This window comes from Equus quagga, chromosome 6, assembly GCF_021613505.1.
Source record: "Equus quagga isolate Etosha38 chromosome 6, UCLA_HA_Equagga_1.0, whole genome shotgun sequence".
Taxonomy (NCBI): domain Eukaryota; kingdom Metazoa; phylum Chordata; class Mammalia; order Perissodactyla; family Equidae; genus Equus; species Equus quagga.
The window spans coordinates 94,526,072-94,543,410 of NC_060272.1; the positions used below are offsets into that span (position 1 = coordinate 94,526,072).

Consider the following 17,339-nt stretch of genomic DNA (forward strand, 5'->3'; position numbering starts at 1 on the left):
ATTATTTCAATCCTCCTTTTTACAGATGAGAGAACCAAGACTGAGGAATCTTAGCCTTGACCAGGGGAACCCAAGTAACAACCCAACTAATTGGCATAGAGTTGGCATGAGATCAGCACAGTCCTCATTCCACGGTCCAACAAAATACGAAGAGAGCTCGAAACTGTCCTCTTGGCAGGTTTCTGGCCTATGTGGGACAGAGGTCACAGAACTTTACACCGTGAGCTGTGCTGTCAGGTGGTTTGTTGAGAATGCCCATCCCAAGAGCCAATGGAAAGCTACTGCAGTGCACTGAACCATTAAAGACAATGGATGCACAGGACTGAGTCCCACACCTTTGGTTGGACTAAATTACTCTTATCAGATCAGAGGCTACATTTAGATTCAAGTTTTGCCATCATAAAGTTCTTAAAAGAACAATCAGTCTAAAAAGCAGGTAAAGAAATGCACTGACAAAGGTTTGGGTATTTTAGGACTTTAATGTCTTTCACATATTCAACATAAAATACTGACAATGGATACACAACAGGGGAAAAGAGTCTTCAGCAAAGATCTTCTGGAAGTCACAGCATCACTGGTCAAACACTACAAAGAGAACAGTCAAGTGAACAAACGATGAGGGGGTTTACCAGGGGATTTCAGCTTAATGGAATGACTGAAAAATAAAGAACCAACCAACCAACCAACCAACCTCCTCCGCTACCCACGGAAAGGAAAGTACAAGTGAATCAGGGAGCCTAATCTTGGGAAGCAGCTTAAAAAGGCAGGCGGAGCGGAGGGCCATCACTGTTGAGAATGTAGTGCTATAAGGCACAGTGCAAGGATGCTAACACACTCTCAAAGTCTCTACATATACCACCAAGAACCGTATTAGTGGAAATACATTGCATAGAGATATAAACTATTCAGTATTAAAAACAGACCTTGCTAGATAAACGTATAGTATGTCACTTCTATCTCTTAGAATAACAGTATCAAGAAAGATTCCAGTTTGCCCTGTAGCACGGAACTCCTAAAATCACATGGTCAATGTTGACCTGAATTAACAGCTGCTGAGATTCCACTGTTGTCACTTTGAAAGGATCAAGATTCAGCACCCAGTGGGCCCCACCCACGCTCCAGGCTTTGTGTTTGTCTGTCTCCAGAAATAATTAACATCAATTTGCATAATTAAGCCCACAGGCAAGTTTGAATACTGAGATCTAGCTAGAAAAAGTAGCAGCAAAGACAAAATAAGCCCGAATTTGTTAGAAAAACAAGAGGAAGATTTTTTAAATGCTTCCAGTTCAAGTTATATTAAGATTTCCATTGAGTCCCACCAGCTTTGCACAGCTGTGGATGTTTTGCTGTTCTTTAAAAAAGAATCTATAATAAACATATTGGTTCGAGAAAAATACCATGTCTAAGTTTTTGTAGCCCTTCCCAAGTTACTTTAAATTTTGTACATTGTTCAAGGGCAGAGTATATATTGGTTAGGATGTGTTCACAGCTGATGCATCTCCAAAAAATTCTTCATGAAAGCTGCCAGCTTCTGAACATCTTCGATCGTAACAGCATTATACAGAGAGGCCCGGATGCCTCCCACAGACCTAGAACAACGCAGCAAGGATGCAGCCATTAAGAACAAAAGCATCTAACTCTCATGAGGGAGTCGCAGTACCTGAGACCATTGTGTCCAACCTCCCACCCGAGGGCCCCTAGGGGTGGCCAAGAGCTTCAGACATCTCAGTGATGAGAAAATTCTCCCAAATTCAGGGAAGGTCCATCATGCTCACGTGTAGCCTAGATTAATTCAACTACTCGCTCTTGGCAAAGATAAAAACAAGGTGGGGAGAAGAAAAGATAAAGTGGGTGATTTTGCTCAGCATGCTACTTGATGAGGCTGCCATACAGGGAGCAGGCGCCGGCAACCCCTGCAGGGTGGGAGCCCCACCACTGCCATTCTCACCTGTGGGGACACATAATTTTCATAGAGCACTCAGCACTAACTACTCTAGCTGATGTTCAGCTGGAGCAACACTGGAACAAGATTGTACCAGCCTCATCAGAGATGGGACGGAAAGCTCTAGAAACTGCTATAAGAGCAATTTAAGAGATATTCAAAGGTGATTTTGACAAAGGCCCCCGAAAGATGTGGCTCCATGGTCTGGGCTGGGGAATCATGCTAAGGGTTCTAGAAGCAACAGGAGGAAGGGTTACCCCTGTAACAACTGGCCTTTGCCAACAAGTTATAACAACTGCTTCTCCAAGCTGGGCAGGCTCCCAGACGTGTCATTCTGCATTTGAAAAAGTAAACCAATTCTCCACTGACCTCCTGGATGTGTACTCACCGATGCCCTTTCAAAGAGATCATGTTGAGTTCAAGAGCTTTATCGAGAAATCTCTTCTCTAAAGCATCATCTCCCTTGGCGCTGCCAATGCGGAATGGGATATTCATCCTGCTTCTGTTCCTGGGCTCCACTGGACACCTGAAAAACACGTTCATCACTCCAGCCACTTTTCTGAAATGTGCAGCCTGTCATTAACAAATCAACAGAAAATATTTTAAGAACATTTTATAGATGCAAACAGGAGATTTTTTAAAAAAAGATGTGCTCCGGGACATTTATAATTTACTTAGGCAGATCTTTCTTGCATGGGGAACAGTTGAGTTAGCATTCTCTTGTGTGACTAGTACTTAATTTCCATGAGCCTCAGTTTCCTCATCTGAATATTGGGAATAATACTATAATACCTCCATTTCAGACTAGATGTTGACAGTTCAGTGGTACAACACACATGAAGCTTCTAACACATGGGAGCCACACAGCAATGAGAGTGACTCTTCCTCTACGAGGCTACAGAGAAAAGAATACGTTGGTCCTAATAGTGGCTGAAAGACTTAAAAATGAGCAGTAGCTTTCAAAGCACTTACCACATTGTATTGTCCCAAGCTGTGTGACCTCGAGCAATTTACTAAGCCATTCTGTTGTGCCTCACTTTCCTCATTATTGAATAGGGGGAAGAATAATGGAACCTACCTCACAAAGTTGATGTGAGGATTAAGTGAGCCAGTATTTATAGAGAATTTTTGTGGTACATTTAAAAAAGGTCACAAAATCTCTGCAGCCCTCCCAGGAAGAGGTGGAATCCAGTTCTCCACCTTTTGAAACTGGGCCGGCCTTATAAATTGCTTTGACCAAGAGACGGCAACACAAGTGATGCTGTGCAACATCCAAGCGCAGACCTCATGGGCACCCAGTTTCTACACCTGCCGTCTCCCACACTGTGCCATGTAAACCAAGCTAGCCTGAGAAAAACAAGAGGCCTGCCAACAGCCAGCACCAACTCTCAGACATGTGAGTGAGGCCATTTCAGACCACTGGCTCTGAGTGAATTTCCAGGTGACTTTGGCTGAATACATGATCCCAGGTGGAGCAGCAGCAGAACCACCCAGCTGAGCCCAGCCCAAGCTGCGGACCAAAAGAATCATGAACAAAGAAAATGGCAGCTGTTTGAAGTCACCAGGTTGGGGTATTCTGTGATGCAAACAAAGATAACTGATACAATTTAGAACAATGTCTGGAACATATTAAATACTATGTGTCCATTAAATTTCATAAATTCTTTTTTTTTTATTTTAATTTCCAGCACCTTACACAGGGCTCATGCAGACTCTCAAAGATGAATGATGTGTGAGATTTTATCCAGGAAAGGTTAGTACTTGACTTTCAGTTTCTGATTTGGAAAATGAGCAGCTAAAATTATTTTCCACTGACAACCACCTACAAATGGAAGAGCTGACACGCTACTCTGCAATAGAAGAAAATATGTAATAACCCTCTCTCTATTTTCTCAAGCACATCTTGTGTCATTCTTACACTTCCACACGGTGGGATTCATTAAAATTAAACAGCAAACAAAGCAGTGAGGAAGCCCCCATTAAGAGTTATGCTCTCCCCTGAGGGCACCTACATAATTCCTGTCAGTGTAAATGGGAGTCAGACGCACACCCACAGGCAGAGCCTGAATTCTGGGCCCCCTTTCTCACCAGGTGGTAGGTTTCATGGTTGACATTTAAATTAAAAATCTTGGGGGCAGCCCCATGGCCAAGTGGTTAGTTCCACACACTCTGCTTCGGTGGTCCAGATTCGCATGTTCCGATCCCAGGTGCAGAGCTACTATATTCAACAGCCATGCTGAGGAGACATCCCACATACAAAGTAGAGGAGGATTGGCACAGATGTTAGCTCAGGGCAAATCTTCCTCACCAAAAAAATTAAAAATTCAGTGGGTACCCTCTTTTGATATTCTAAGGCCTCAGGTTCCCAATGTGAGGGTCCACTTAAATAGATGGAGCAGCAAAAAGTCTATCTAATTTGAGGGCCAGACCAGTGGCCTGCTGGTTAAGTTCAGCGCACTCCACTTTGGCAGCCTGGATTCAATTCCCGGGTGCAGACCTACAGTACTTTTCAGGAGCCATGCTGTGGCAGCAACCCACATACAAAATAGAGGAAGACTGGCAGCAGATGTTAGCTCAGGGTGAATCTTCCTCAGAAAAGTAAAGAAAGAAAGAAAACATATATCTAATTTAAGAAAAGAAACTTAAAAGGGAGAAAAATTAAAAATCTGGATTTACAGTTCACTCCACCCCACAAATTTGCCCATGCTACCATGAAAGTAGATGACATCACAAAAGCCACGACGTCATAAAAGTCAGAAAGTGAAGATTAATCTCCACACAAGAAATATTGACGCAGTGCCCAAGGTGTCACTGGGATGGGACTGAGTGAGGAAAAAAAAGACTAAGAGGAATTAACTGTTCCCAATCTAGTGAGATGATTGTGGAGGGAATTAAACTTCCACGCACGAAGTGCTGTAACAGCAAAGCATTGTGGAAGCAGAGAGCCCTGCGAGAGAAGGCTGAAAGGTTTCAGAGGGGACATGGGAGCAGTTAGGCCAGGAAAGATGAAGCAAGGGCAATCTGGCCAAGACCAGCATTTGCCAAGGGAGGGGGGACCCTGGCAAGTTCTCTGATGCAGCAGGATGGGTGGGTTCCCGGCCAACGGCCAACGGAAGAGCCTGGAGCGGGAAGGGATCTGCAGATCCACTCTGCTGGGAACTGGATGGGGCCTTGAGAAATGGGCAGCAATCGGGTTTGCACAATATGAGAACCTCACTTCAGAGAAAAAACTACAGCACACAGAGGAGACTGGAGGATGGAGAAATTGGGAGGTTAGAAGACCTGTTAGAAAGCTCTTACAAATAACTTTCTAGGTCAAAAGAATTAGGGCCTATTGTTGGCAACGGGGGCCCAGTTGTCACATCAATGAGTAGAACAGGCCAGCTGTGACAGACTCAGCACAAACTCCCACTGTTACATATTAAATGTGAGTACCTATTCCTGACTTCCAGAGAAATATGCTCTCCCTCTTTTCTTGAAACACACGGCCCTCCCAATGGAAGTTTCTTTTTTCCCACTTTTAGAGACACAGGGATTATGGAATAAGAAGACCTGGATTTTTAGACATCTTCCCACAGTCCAATATTAGCTCAAACTCCGTGTTCGAACACCAGGTACTGCTGTGGGCTGCCCTTGGCCACTGCTCCCCAGTTTGCAATCTCAGGAGTTATCACTGAATTCCAGAGGCAGGCAGGGTCTGCTGCCTGGACACAATGGGGGGCAGGAAGGAGAAGGTGCCCAGGCTGACTTGAGAGGGCTAGTGTGGGGCTGGGTGGGTGTGTAACCAGCCAGGTAATCCTAGGACTACAAAGATTTAAGAAGAACATCCGAGCAGCATTTCCCAGTATGCCCATGGTGGAAGCTGATGTGGAAGGTGTTAATGGCATTACCGAAAAAGTGGTTCCATGGCCATATAAATTTAGGAAATCCTGCATTAACGCCGCTAAACAAGTTTCCTTACTCCTCAACTTCCTGGAGCCTCTCCTGTGCGCACGTGAATTATGAGCCCCCAGGAGGCTAATTCATATAGGCGTACAGCTTTCCCCAAACGTGTGTGACTAAAAAACGCTTTGCATCTCTCAGATTAGTGTTCTAGAATGCCCACTGAGAAACACCAGGACTTTCCAAGGTACCAGAGGAGGGGAATGTCTGAGGGGGAAGGTACCACTTCAGAGAGACCATCTCACCAAGGTAGTGAGGGTCAGGGGACAGCAAGAAAATTGCAGGCAGATTAAGAGCCGTTCATTTCAGTGCCGTCCACTCTAAGAGGATATCTCAGAAACAAAGGGAATGAAGAGTGAAGAGCATCCTGACAGAGAAGCCACAAAATATAGTCCCTAGGCCTCTCCCAACTACCTGTTTGTTTTTTGGGTGTCTTTTTTTTTTGGTGAGGAAGATTCACCCTGAGCTAACATCCACTGCCCATCTTTCTCTCTTTTTTTTGTTTGTTTGAAGAAGATTAGCCCTGAGCTAACACCTGTGCCAATCTTCCTCTATTTTGTATGTGGCACGCCACCTCAGCGTGGCTAACAAGTGGTGTAGGTGTGCACCGAGGACCTGACCCCAGGCCGCTAAAGCAGAGCACGCCAAACCCAACCACTACGCCATGGGGCCAGCCCCCCAGATTTGTTAAATAAAAAATTAATTTTAAATTTGTACACGATTATCAAAATCTAGATTAAAAATATGAAGATCTACCATCCCTTCCCATAGAGGCGGCTGCCAGTAAGTCTGGTGTGCATTCTTCAGGTGTGCATTTTTAGACATACAAATGTGTGTGTAGACGTATCCATATGTGTGTGTTCACATGTGTATATACATGGATATACACATATACGCAGTATTTATAAATATTGTGTTTTATAAGTGGAATAACAGATATGTATGTCCCTTTCAGCACTTGCTCATTTTTTCTATTGGCCTGATGACATACCACAGTCATCTTTCCGTGCCTGCTCACACAGACCTCCTAGCCCCGCTCCATGCACACATTATTCCACACTGCGTGCGGATGGGTCCCTGATGGGCACCTGGGCTGTCTCCACATTTTCACCGTTACATAAGTACCCCACACCGGATTTGCAGGTGCCTAATTCTGCACACACTTCTGGGCCCGGGCAGAGTACTGGTGGAGGCTAGACACCTAGAAGTCAAAATCCTTGGTCAAAGAGCAAGTGAGTTTTGAATTTGGATGGGTACTGCAAACTTCACTCTAAAATTGTCCAAATTCATACTCAACATATCCAAAGTGTGTTCCCTTGCCAACACCAGATGTTCTCAATCTTTTTAATTTTTGCAGATCAGAAGCAAAAAAAACCTCACAGTTTTAATCTGCATTTCCTAAAGATGCTGGCATCTTGTCCTTTATCTCTTAGCCATGTTTCTTCTGAGTTGTTTGCTCACAACCAGCAGAAATCGCCGCCCACCCCTTCTCTATTTGGTTCTTTTTCCATTGATTTCTGGGTTCTTGCCTGTACTGAGAATGGTAACCTTTATAAGATATATGCTACAAAGTTTTTCTCATGTCTGTTGTTTTTTTTAATTGTTTATAGTCTTAAGCTATATAAAATTTTTAAATTTTCATATAATTAAATATGCCTTTTCCTTTGTGGTTTCTGAGTTTTATGGCCTATTTAGGAAGGCCTTCTGCACTCCTTACACTCACGCAGAAATTCCTCCATTTTCTTAGACTATGTTTATATTTGTTTTTTGCATTTATATGCATTTGCATCTTTTCAACTGATTAGAATTTGACGTGGTGTGATGCAAATATCTCACTCTAACTTTTGTTTAGAAGGATTATTAATGCTTCAAACATCAGTTACAAACACGCTTTTTCATCTAATTTAAATGCAGTTCTCAAGTGCACACGGACCAGTTTCAGGACTTTTCTGTCATTCCACTGATCTACTGCCATGGCTATGCTCGTGGCTTTACAGTGTCCGAGCAGGTTGTATGTTAACACTATATTTTCTTAAATACATATTTTTTTTAATTTTCAGCTATCCTTTTGTATTAACTTCCGAAAATGAACATTTGTATTTACCCCTAGATATTTTATAATTTTCGTAACTAATGCAAATAGGATATTTTTCCTTGTTACGTTATTTCTGGAGTATGGGAAAGTAATTGACTTGTATATGTTTAGACATAACTCATTACAATTCTGAACTTGATCATTTCTAAAGTTTTCCGTTGATTCCTGCATTCTGAATAGAAAGTCACATCACCTGCATTTTGTTATTTTTGTCACTTCCCTAGTGTAGTAGTCAAAGCCCCGGAACCAGCCCCCATGACCCCGACACGTTCATATCCTGTCTGATCCCACTCCCCAGCTGCTGCCTTAACCTGTCGGTGCTGCTGTAAATAGGCTTAATGTCACTTCACAGGGTGGTGATGACCTCAAAATGTATTAATGTCCATCAAACACCGAAGGCTCTGTCTGCTTCATTTGTTTTCGGCTTGTCACTAAACCCATCGCATGCTTCCCTCTTTTCTAAGGCCTGGTCCCCACATGCAGGTGGTGAGGACGGTGACCTCAGACCTGGACACGGACTCATCACTTGGACATCTTTAAAATATTAAAATTAACATCCAATATATATTAAGCACTGTGTATCAGGAACAGCCTAAATGCTTTCCACAATAACCACAAATAATAATATTAAGAGCTCACTCTTAAGGAATGCTCCCTATGTGCCAAGTACTGTTTCTAGTGCTTTATAGAAATTAACCAGTGCAAGATCCCACGTTCTTAACCCCTATATCAGAATACTTTATTCAGTGCACTTTCCTCTAATTCTCATGACAGTCATAAGAAGTATGTACTATTATTCTGTCCATTGTACAGACGAGGAAACTGAGTCTAGAGCAGTTAGGCCATTTGCCCAAGGCCACTGCTAGTAAGTGGCAAAGCAGGACTCCTGAGGCCAAAATGCTACACCTTCCACATGGGCTTAACTCGAAGTCACCAGCACCGTCTGGGTGGTCAGGCTACAGAAGATTGTGGGGACTTCAACGGCTGTCTTATTGCGTCTCTGAGTTCCCCGCCAGGCTCAATGGCAGGGCTGGCGCAAGGCCCAGAAAACTGTCCAGCACCGTGTTCAGTAAATGTGCTGCATTACATGTCAAGGGGGCACCAAGGGGGGTCAACAATGAGGAGCAAAGGTGGGGAAAAGTGGCAAATTCTAATTGTAGGTTACTCAGAATTCCTTTTTAAAATTGCTCACCTCGTCTTTTGGGGACATATTTCCATAGTTTGAAAGAAAAGTAAAAAATTTCCTGAAAACCCAAGTGAGTACAGAAACAGCTCATGAGCGTCCAAATGCAAACACCAAGGAGAGAGGGACAAAAGTCTGCTCTTGACTCCAGCAACAAGGTCCCACAGGAATGTCACGAGCCAGGATGGCATTTTCTGGGCAGGCGGCCCAGGGGATGGATGGAAGTTCTCAGAAAGAGGTTTATTCTGAAGAGGATGCAGGTTCTGGGTCAAGACTGTTCCAAAGTGAGGAGCTCGGGGTGGAAGGAAATCAGATTCCCCAGGAGACAACCCACCTGCCACCCTGGCTTCGGGAGGCTGCCTTCTGGGAAACGCCAGGTTGGGTGCTTGGAATTAAAGGACCTCAGGGGAAAAAAAATTCAGGGGATTCCCAGTGTTCCTTCTATGCTTTATTTTGTTTCTAATTCTCTGGATTTTTTCCAGAGGCATCACCAATTTTTCTGTTCTCCCATTTTGTACCTATACATCTCCTGAGAAACATATTAGCCAAAAGCTAATAGAAAAATTGGTCTCTCCTCCATAATAGCAGCCAAGTGCTTTCACTCACAGGCAGGTTCTGAGCACTCTTTGGGAGTCAGGAAAGACGACATTCTTCTGGGTATCCCCAGAGCCTAGAACAAGGCTAGCCCAGGAGTCATTTGCTGGATGGACAGACGGGTGGGTGGGTGGATGGGTAGGTAGTTGGGTGGTTGGGTGAGTGGATAGATAGGTGAGTGGTTGGGGAACGGGAGTATGGATGGATAGATGAACGAATACATGAATGAATTAATGGATGGATGGATGGGTGAGTGGGTGGATGGGTGGGTGGATGGAAGGGGTGGGGTGACTGGATGGGGGGATGGATGGATGGGTGGGTAGATGAGTAGATGGGTAGATGAATGGGTGGATGGATGGAGAGAGGGAGGGGTGACTGGATGGGGAGACGGATGGGTGGGTAGGTAGGTAGATGAGTGGTGGATAGATGGAGAGATGAGTGACTGGATGGGGAGATAGATGGATGGATGGACAGATGGGTGGATAGATGGATGAATGAGTGGGTGGATGGAGGGATGGAAGGAAGGATGGATACATGAATGGATGAGTGGGTAGATAGATAGATGAATGGATAGATGAACAAGCATATTAAACATGCCCTCGGACCTTTCCACACTTTCTTTCCAATCCCAGCACAAGCCATCCCCTAAAGACACTGTACTCCCTCAATGCCTTTGCAGGGGCCATTCCCTGCGTTCCTACAAATTCCTAAAAATACTTCTGCACTCTTTTCTGCCTAATTCTACTCACGCCCAAGGCTCTAGCTCATCCAAAACCCCTCCTTTCCCCTCCAGCCAAAACAGTAACTTCCCGCTCTGAGGCCATGCCTCATTATTTAGTCCTTGGCTCTGAACTCCTTGGACCATCTACTAATCATGCATGTTAAAATGGCTCCAGTAAGTGCTGGTGGGGCACCCTGGCCTGCCCACTCACGCATCAAGGTCTAGGGTAGAAGATTCCCCAGGACCAAGCCCCCAGCTGGCACTTGCCTCTGTTGCCCAGAACCAGAGAGCGAGCAGAAATGCAGAGTGTGCACCCCTTCCCCCAGAGGGCACAGGGCAGAGGAGCGCAAAGGCCAAGGCATCCAGCCAAGCCAGACTTCCCCAGGGCTTGTAGCTGGAGGGTCACTGCACACCAACAATTCACAGGATTGTGCAGGCAACCAGCAATTTAAGGGCAGAGGTGGCGGCAGCACGCTGCTTTATCCTCGCTGTCCAAAAAGTACATCCCACCCCCACTCATAATGGTAATGGAGATGTATTACAAGTTAGGATTGAGGCATCGTTTTGTCTGTCCTGTGTGGCCCACTAAATTCTGAGAGTGCAAATCCCCGTGTTACTGTCAGCCAGATAATTTTGTTATAACAGACTGAACCCCAAAGAGTAATGGCCATTAAGAAGGGGATCCAGGGGCCAGCCCCGTGGCCGAGTGATTAAGTTCACGCGCTCTGCTTTGGTCGCCCAGGGTTTCACCAGTTTGGATCCTGGGCGCAGACATGGCATCACTCATCAGGCCATGCTGAGATGGCGTCCCACACAGCACAACTAGAAGGACCTACAACTAGAATATACAACTATGGACTGGGGGGATTTGGGGAGAAAAAGCAGAAAAAAAAAACAAGATTGGCAACAGTTAGCTCAAGTGCCAATCTTAAAAAAAAGAAGGGGATCCAGGCCTGATAAATCAGTATAAGTATTTATTATGTGCATATAAATACGTGTACAAACATCACACACAAAGCATAAAGTCTGGTCCTTATACGCCTGTCTCCACCTCAAAGGGCAAAAGCACACGAAGAAGTCATCTGTTAAGCTCCTCGTATGCCGGGCAGTGTACTAGGTGCTTCACATCTGGCATTTTGCTGAGGTCTGTCGTAGAGGGTTGAATGGTGGCCCCCAGAAAGGTATATCCATGTCCTAACCCCAGACTCTGTGAATGTGACCTATTTGGGAAAAGGGTCTTTGCTGGTGCGGTTATGTTAAGGCTCTCTGGATGAGAGAGATCATCCTGGGTTACGTGGGCAGGCCCTAAATCCAATGACCCCTCCTTCTAAGAGGCAGAAAAGTAGACACACAAGAAAGGAGAAGCCCACGTGAAGGCAGAGGCAGAGAAAGGGGTGACGCAGCCACAAGCCAAGGACACCGGGAGCCACCAGAAGCTGAAGAGACGCAAATGGATTCTTCCCCAGAGTCTCTGGAGGGAGCAGAGCCTTGCTGACACCTTGAAAGCCACCCAGTTTCTAGTACAGTCATGCGTTGCTTAAAGACGGGGATGCGGTCTGAGAAATGCATCGTTAGGCGACTTCATCATTGTGTGAACCTCAGAGTGTACTGATGGGGAACAAAACTTGCCACCCCAAACTGTGTCTCCTTAACACGAGGATTATTTCAGGCTGATTATTTTTAAGAAACAAAGGACTTAAAGTTTTTCCTGTTATGTCCCCCTTCACTGCCTAAAAGAATTCAGATAACCTGTCTCAGGAAGCGAGCTGTCACCTTAGCATCACATGAACGAGGTGGCAGACAGGGAGGAACCTAGAAAAGCCTGTTTGTTGGGCTCCCCTCTGTGTTCTTCCGTTTCTGTGTGGCCAAACACCTGTTTTCCAAACTGTTGCTCCTTGTCACCTGCCTGTGAATTGTCTTCCTTCCCTTTGAAGTCCCTGACTCGCTACACTTCCAACATCTTCTTTTGTCTTTAGCCGAGGATGGTACTTAAGGTGAGGGCTTCGGCCATTTTGGCGAGTTATTCAGTTTTCCTGGGTTTCTCCCATGTATACATGTTATTAAACTTTTGTTTTTCTCCTGTTAATCTGTCTCATGTCAACTTAATTCTTAGATCAGCCAGAAGAACCTAGAAAAGTAGAAGAAAATTTCTTCCTCCCCTATAGTGCTTACACAAACCTAGATGGCACAGCCCCACGACACACCCAGGCTATATGGTACTAATCTAATGGGACTACTATGTGGTCCGTCGTTAACCAAAACATTATCATGCAGCACATGACTATAGTTTGTTCCAGAAGCCCTAGGAGACTAACACAAGGCCCATGGTGCCGGTCCAGTGGTCAACACACATTCATGAATCAAGTGGTCACAAAAATGTTTAACTAGCAGTCAACTCATAAGCACAGGCAATTCCATTCACAGACTGCAGGCCTGGGATGGGAGCATTCCTCCTGTAATAAGGGAAGCAGTGAACTTTCCTAAAAGGGTAAATAACCCAGAGGAGGGGCCAGGAGCAAGTGGTTACACCAAGGGGCTCCAGCAGAGTCTCTAGGTAAAGTGGAGAGCTTCCAGCAAGTCTGCATGCTTTGTTCCCAGGGACATACAGAGGACACAGGCAGTGGGAGAAGGGGTCCACTCAGGGGGTGAAATGAGACTCTTCCCCCAGGCGATATCTTTGTCTTGGGTGTGAGAAAGACACCCACTGGGAGGCAGATGCCAAAGCCTGGGGTTCCTGGACAGGGATGCAGAGGGAAGAGCTCACCTGCCCCCCGTTCCTGGGCCCAGCTCATGCCCACCCAGCTCACCAGCACTTCAGTGTCTCAGAGAAAGGCGAAGGCATCTACTGGTCAAAGCTACATGGCATGCACATTTTTAAATCCACAAGAGGTAAAATGTGAGATAAAATCCACCAACTTACACATAGAAGCCTTGAGAATTATCAATAATATCGTAAATCATCTGAGATTTGATGGAGCTAAGCTTCTCCATGGCTGCTGCACCACCGTTGTTCTTAATCCACTCCAGGACCAAGCCCATGACGTAGATGCTAAAATAAAGATTGAAAAAGAAACCTTTCAGTTCAGCTTTGCACCAGTGGAAAGACATTCAACCAAACATGTTTAAGTTGTACTAAAACAGACTTAAAGACATCGATAAGACAAGATGAAAGCAGACAAGTATAGACCAAGGAGGGAGCGTGTCATGAAGCAAGAACTAGCATCAACTCAATTCTAGGCCCCTGAGGGCCATTCAGAAGCAAAGTTTCATTAGACTCCTCATTGGACATCACATCGGTCCAATCTGTCCAGCCCAAGTCCTAATGCGAACTCCTCGCAGCACCTGGACCACCCTTGCCTATCTCAGCCTGCTGACATTTTATCCCCCTACGAGCATCTTCAGACCCTGGCTCCCCACCCCCACCCCACCCAGTTAACCCTTCACTTGCTGAACTCCCAGAGCCCTCTGCTCATGCTTCACATACAGTTTTTTCCATTCACACCTCTATTTTCTATTTCTATGTGCCCGTGTTTCGGCTTCCACAGTCTGGAAAAGCTGGAAGCACACAGTGTTCACCTTTTCCAGCCCACAGCCCTGACACAGGGCTCTCCCCCTGGCAGGAGGCAGTATGACATAGTAGTCCGGACTCTAGTCCCACTGCTGCCTCTTACTAACAGATCACCCAGGATTAGTCACCTCAGGAATCCAAACCTTGGCCTTCCCATCCAGAACCAGGGAGGCCTCCAACCTATGCTCTTCCCAACCCCACCCTCCCACCCAACAGGCAGATGCAGTAGGGTCCCCTGCTCCCTGGTCTCAGAGTGGGGTACGGGAGCTAACTGGAGCATCAGAGCCCTCCAGGGGATTTTCTGAATCGGGAGTTAGGAGAAAGGGGCAGAATGGTGTGTTGGTGAAACTGTGGGCTATGAGCTAAGGGCCCTAAGGAACATCTGAAAAACCGAAGCCAGCACTCCAACAGAGAGAACCAAGGTGTGTCCCAGGTTCTAAGAGGCCCTGCTGCTCCTCGGTCCTTCCTGCAGCTTGGGACCGTCCTTTTCTAGCCCATATTTCAATGTGTCACCTGTGAGACCTCAGGGCTCCTGTGGTGACGACAGGAGATGGGCTGGGGGAAGTGCTTGGCCCCGGGCCTGGCATGTGGCAGGTGGGCCACACTAGTGGCAGTTAGTGCCACTACTCACTATTTAGTGCTTTACTAATAAAGCACTTCACCATTAAGCGCTTCATTAGCACTTAATAAGCTGATTTTTTTTTTTAAGAAGATTAGCCCTGAGCTAACTGCTGCCAATCTTCCTCTTTTTGCTGAGGAAGAGAAGACTGGCCCTGAGCTAACAACCGTGCCCATCTTCCTCTACTTTATATGTGGGACGCCTGCCACAGCATGGCTTTAGCCAAGCAGTGCCATGTCCACACCCGGGATCCGAGCCGGCAAACCCCGAGCCGCCGAGAAGCAAAACATGCACACTTAACCGCTGCGCCACCGGGCTGGCCCCCTGGTTATTTTTTTTAAGCTGACTATTTTTAAGAAACAAAAGACCAAGTTTTTCTTGTTTCCTCCCCCTTGACTACCTAAAAGAATTCAGATAGAAAACTTGTCTCAGGAAGCCAGCTGTCACCTTAGCATGACATGAGCTCGGTGGTAGACAGGGAAGAACGTAGAAAAGCCTACTTGTCAGGCCCTCCTCTGTCCCACTATCTCTGTGGCCAAACAAACCCTTTACTATTAAGTGCTCAAAACTAAGCCAAAACCACAGGATGTCAAAGCCCGTGGGATGGTTTCCCCGGGGATCTGCTGAAAGCTACTCTGGGTAAAAGGCTCTAATAGCAAGAGGCTTGCCCCTGGGAAGCCCAAGACACTGCCTGGCTCACTCACTGTCTAAGCCGGGTGGGTGGAGGACCCAGGCGCTTTCACCCCCAGAAGGCAGCACAAACCAAGGCCAGGCTGCCCGCCCAGCGGGCACTGGGCAGACAACAGCCAGCACCCAGAAGCATGCGAAACCTTCTCTGGAAGCTTCCTCAGCCCAGCTCCCCAACAGCCCTGGGAGCAGAGAAAAAGCAGCAAATAGAAAGGGAAGGGAGGGCAGAGCAGAAAACGGCCCCTGAGTGATTTACAGCCTTAGCTGTAGCTCTCTGGATAAAGACTGAGAAATCAAAGGGACAAGGAGAAAGAAATAAGAGAAGGGAATGAATACTGCTGAGGTCTATGGCGGGCCAGGCATCCTGCCTGCTAGTTGCTCTCTCTTTTATTTATCACAATAATCCTGAGGTCAGAGCCACCATTATCCTATTTTACAGATGAGGAAACACACTCAGAGTGCTTAACTTGGCGAAAGTCACCCAGCGGGTGGTTGATAAAGCCAGGATTCCAACCCCAGTCAGTTTGACTCCAAAGCCCAAGTTCTTTTCACTAGTAACAAAGGCCTCTGGTTTACTAGGGGATCCAGGACCCTCAACCACTATCTCACCTGCTAGTGGGGCAGCCAGGCTGGCACCAAGCGTCACAGACACAGCCGCCAAGTCCAGCTGCTACAGGGGCATCACAGCACACATGTGCATGTGGACATGTGTGTGTTCCAGATAAGATGCTGTCCATCCGCCCCTCTGTTCCATAAGATGCTCTAGAATTCCCATCTAACCCAGAACTGCTCACTCCCCCACGAACCACAGAAACACACCCTGCCACACGATCCAAGCAGCGCCACCCTCAAGCCCATCTACTGACAGTACTTTTCAGAGGCCAAGCTTTGCTTTTACCTGCAACTCTGTTATCTCAGAGTTCCCAAGCTGTAGCAAGGGTCCAGGCCAGGTCCACAGTCCTAGACAGACCTCGGCACCAACACTGTCATGCTCAGACCCACTGCCCATGCCTTCTGAGAAATTTTAATGCAATCTGAGCAGGCAGTCAGCAGAAAGCCCAGCCATTTACACGTTGCCCAGAGCCAGCCCCCTCAGGCTAGGTGTATGAAGCCTCAGCAAGAGGCAGATGGCTGTCCTGGAGACCAGAAGACATCCCTGGAGTGGAAGGATGTCTAGCCCCTGTGATTCTCCTGTGGCTTTCCATTCATTATTAAATCAGGCTTCTACCCCCATACAATGCAAAATTTTCAAAATCTAAGGGCCCTAAAATGGTTAAGCAGCTTTGCAACTGGGTCTCAATTCTCCCCTCTACCAGTATAATACTTGTAACCGATTTATGCCTTTACTTCTGAAATGCCACCTCCAAACACACAGCACAAGTTTACCATCTGAGCCTGCCTGTTAAATGACTCAATAAACCACAGCACAGCCATTCTATGAATATCATACAGCAATTCAAAGGAAAAAAAGGCAAGCATTTGAGCTAAGATAACGGCATTCACAGTATATTGTTGGACGGAAAAAAAGGAATTCACAGAATAGTCTGTATGGTAAAGTTCCAAGCACACAATTAAAATACATGGTTCTGTAGATCTGCATATGCCCGCTTAAGGGTCTGTTAGGATACACAGTAAGCAATTAACAGTGGTTACCTGGCAGGCTCTGCTCGCTTCAGAAATCTTTACTAAGAGCACCTGTTTTGTTGTTAGTCAACTCCGACCCCTAGCGCCCCTGTGCACAGCAGAGCAGAACCCTGCCCGGTCCTTCTGCACCATCCTCTCACCCTCCGTTACTCTATCAGACAATGCTCCCCTCTTCATAGGCTTTTCACGGACAATTTCTTCCTAAGTGGGTGGCCAGGTCCTTCTTCCTAGTCTGTCTTGGTCTGGAAGCTCCGCTGATCCCTGTCCACGATGGGTGACTCTGCTGGGATTTGAAATCCCAGCGGCACAGCTTTCAGCATCACAGCAACACGCAGCTGCCACAG

At 46.3% G+C, this 17,339-nt stretch overlaps 1 protein-coding gene across 1 annotated transcript in view; it reads right to left on the reverse strand.

Moving 5' to 3' along the window:
- Positions 1-459: 459 nt before the first annotated feature.
- The window catches only part of PSAT1 (phosphoserine aminotransferase 1), a 36,879-nt gene continuing 19,999 nt past the window's right edge, over positions 460-17,339 (reverse strand). The window contains exons 7-9 of the mRNA XM_046664945.1: positions 13,398-13,526; positions 2,331-2,468; positions 460-1,589 (exon numbers count right to left, since the gene is read on the reverse strand). Coding sequence (XP_046520901.1) covers positions 1,484-1,589; positions 2,331-2,468; positions 13,398-13,526 — 373 coding nt within the window. The 3' untranslated portion in view covers positions 460-1,483. The remainder of the gene's footprint in view (positions 1,590-2,330; positions 2,469-13,397; positions 13,527-17,339) is intronic.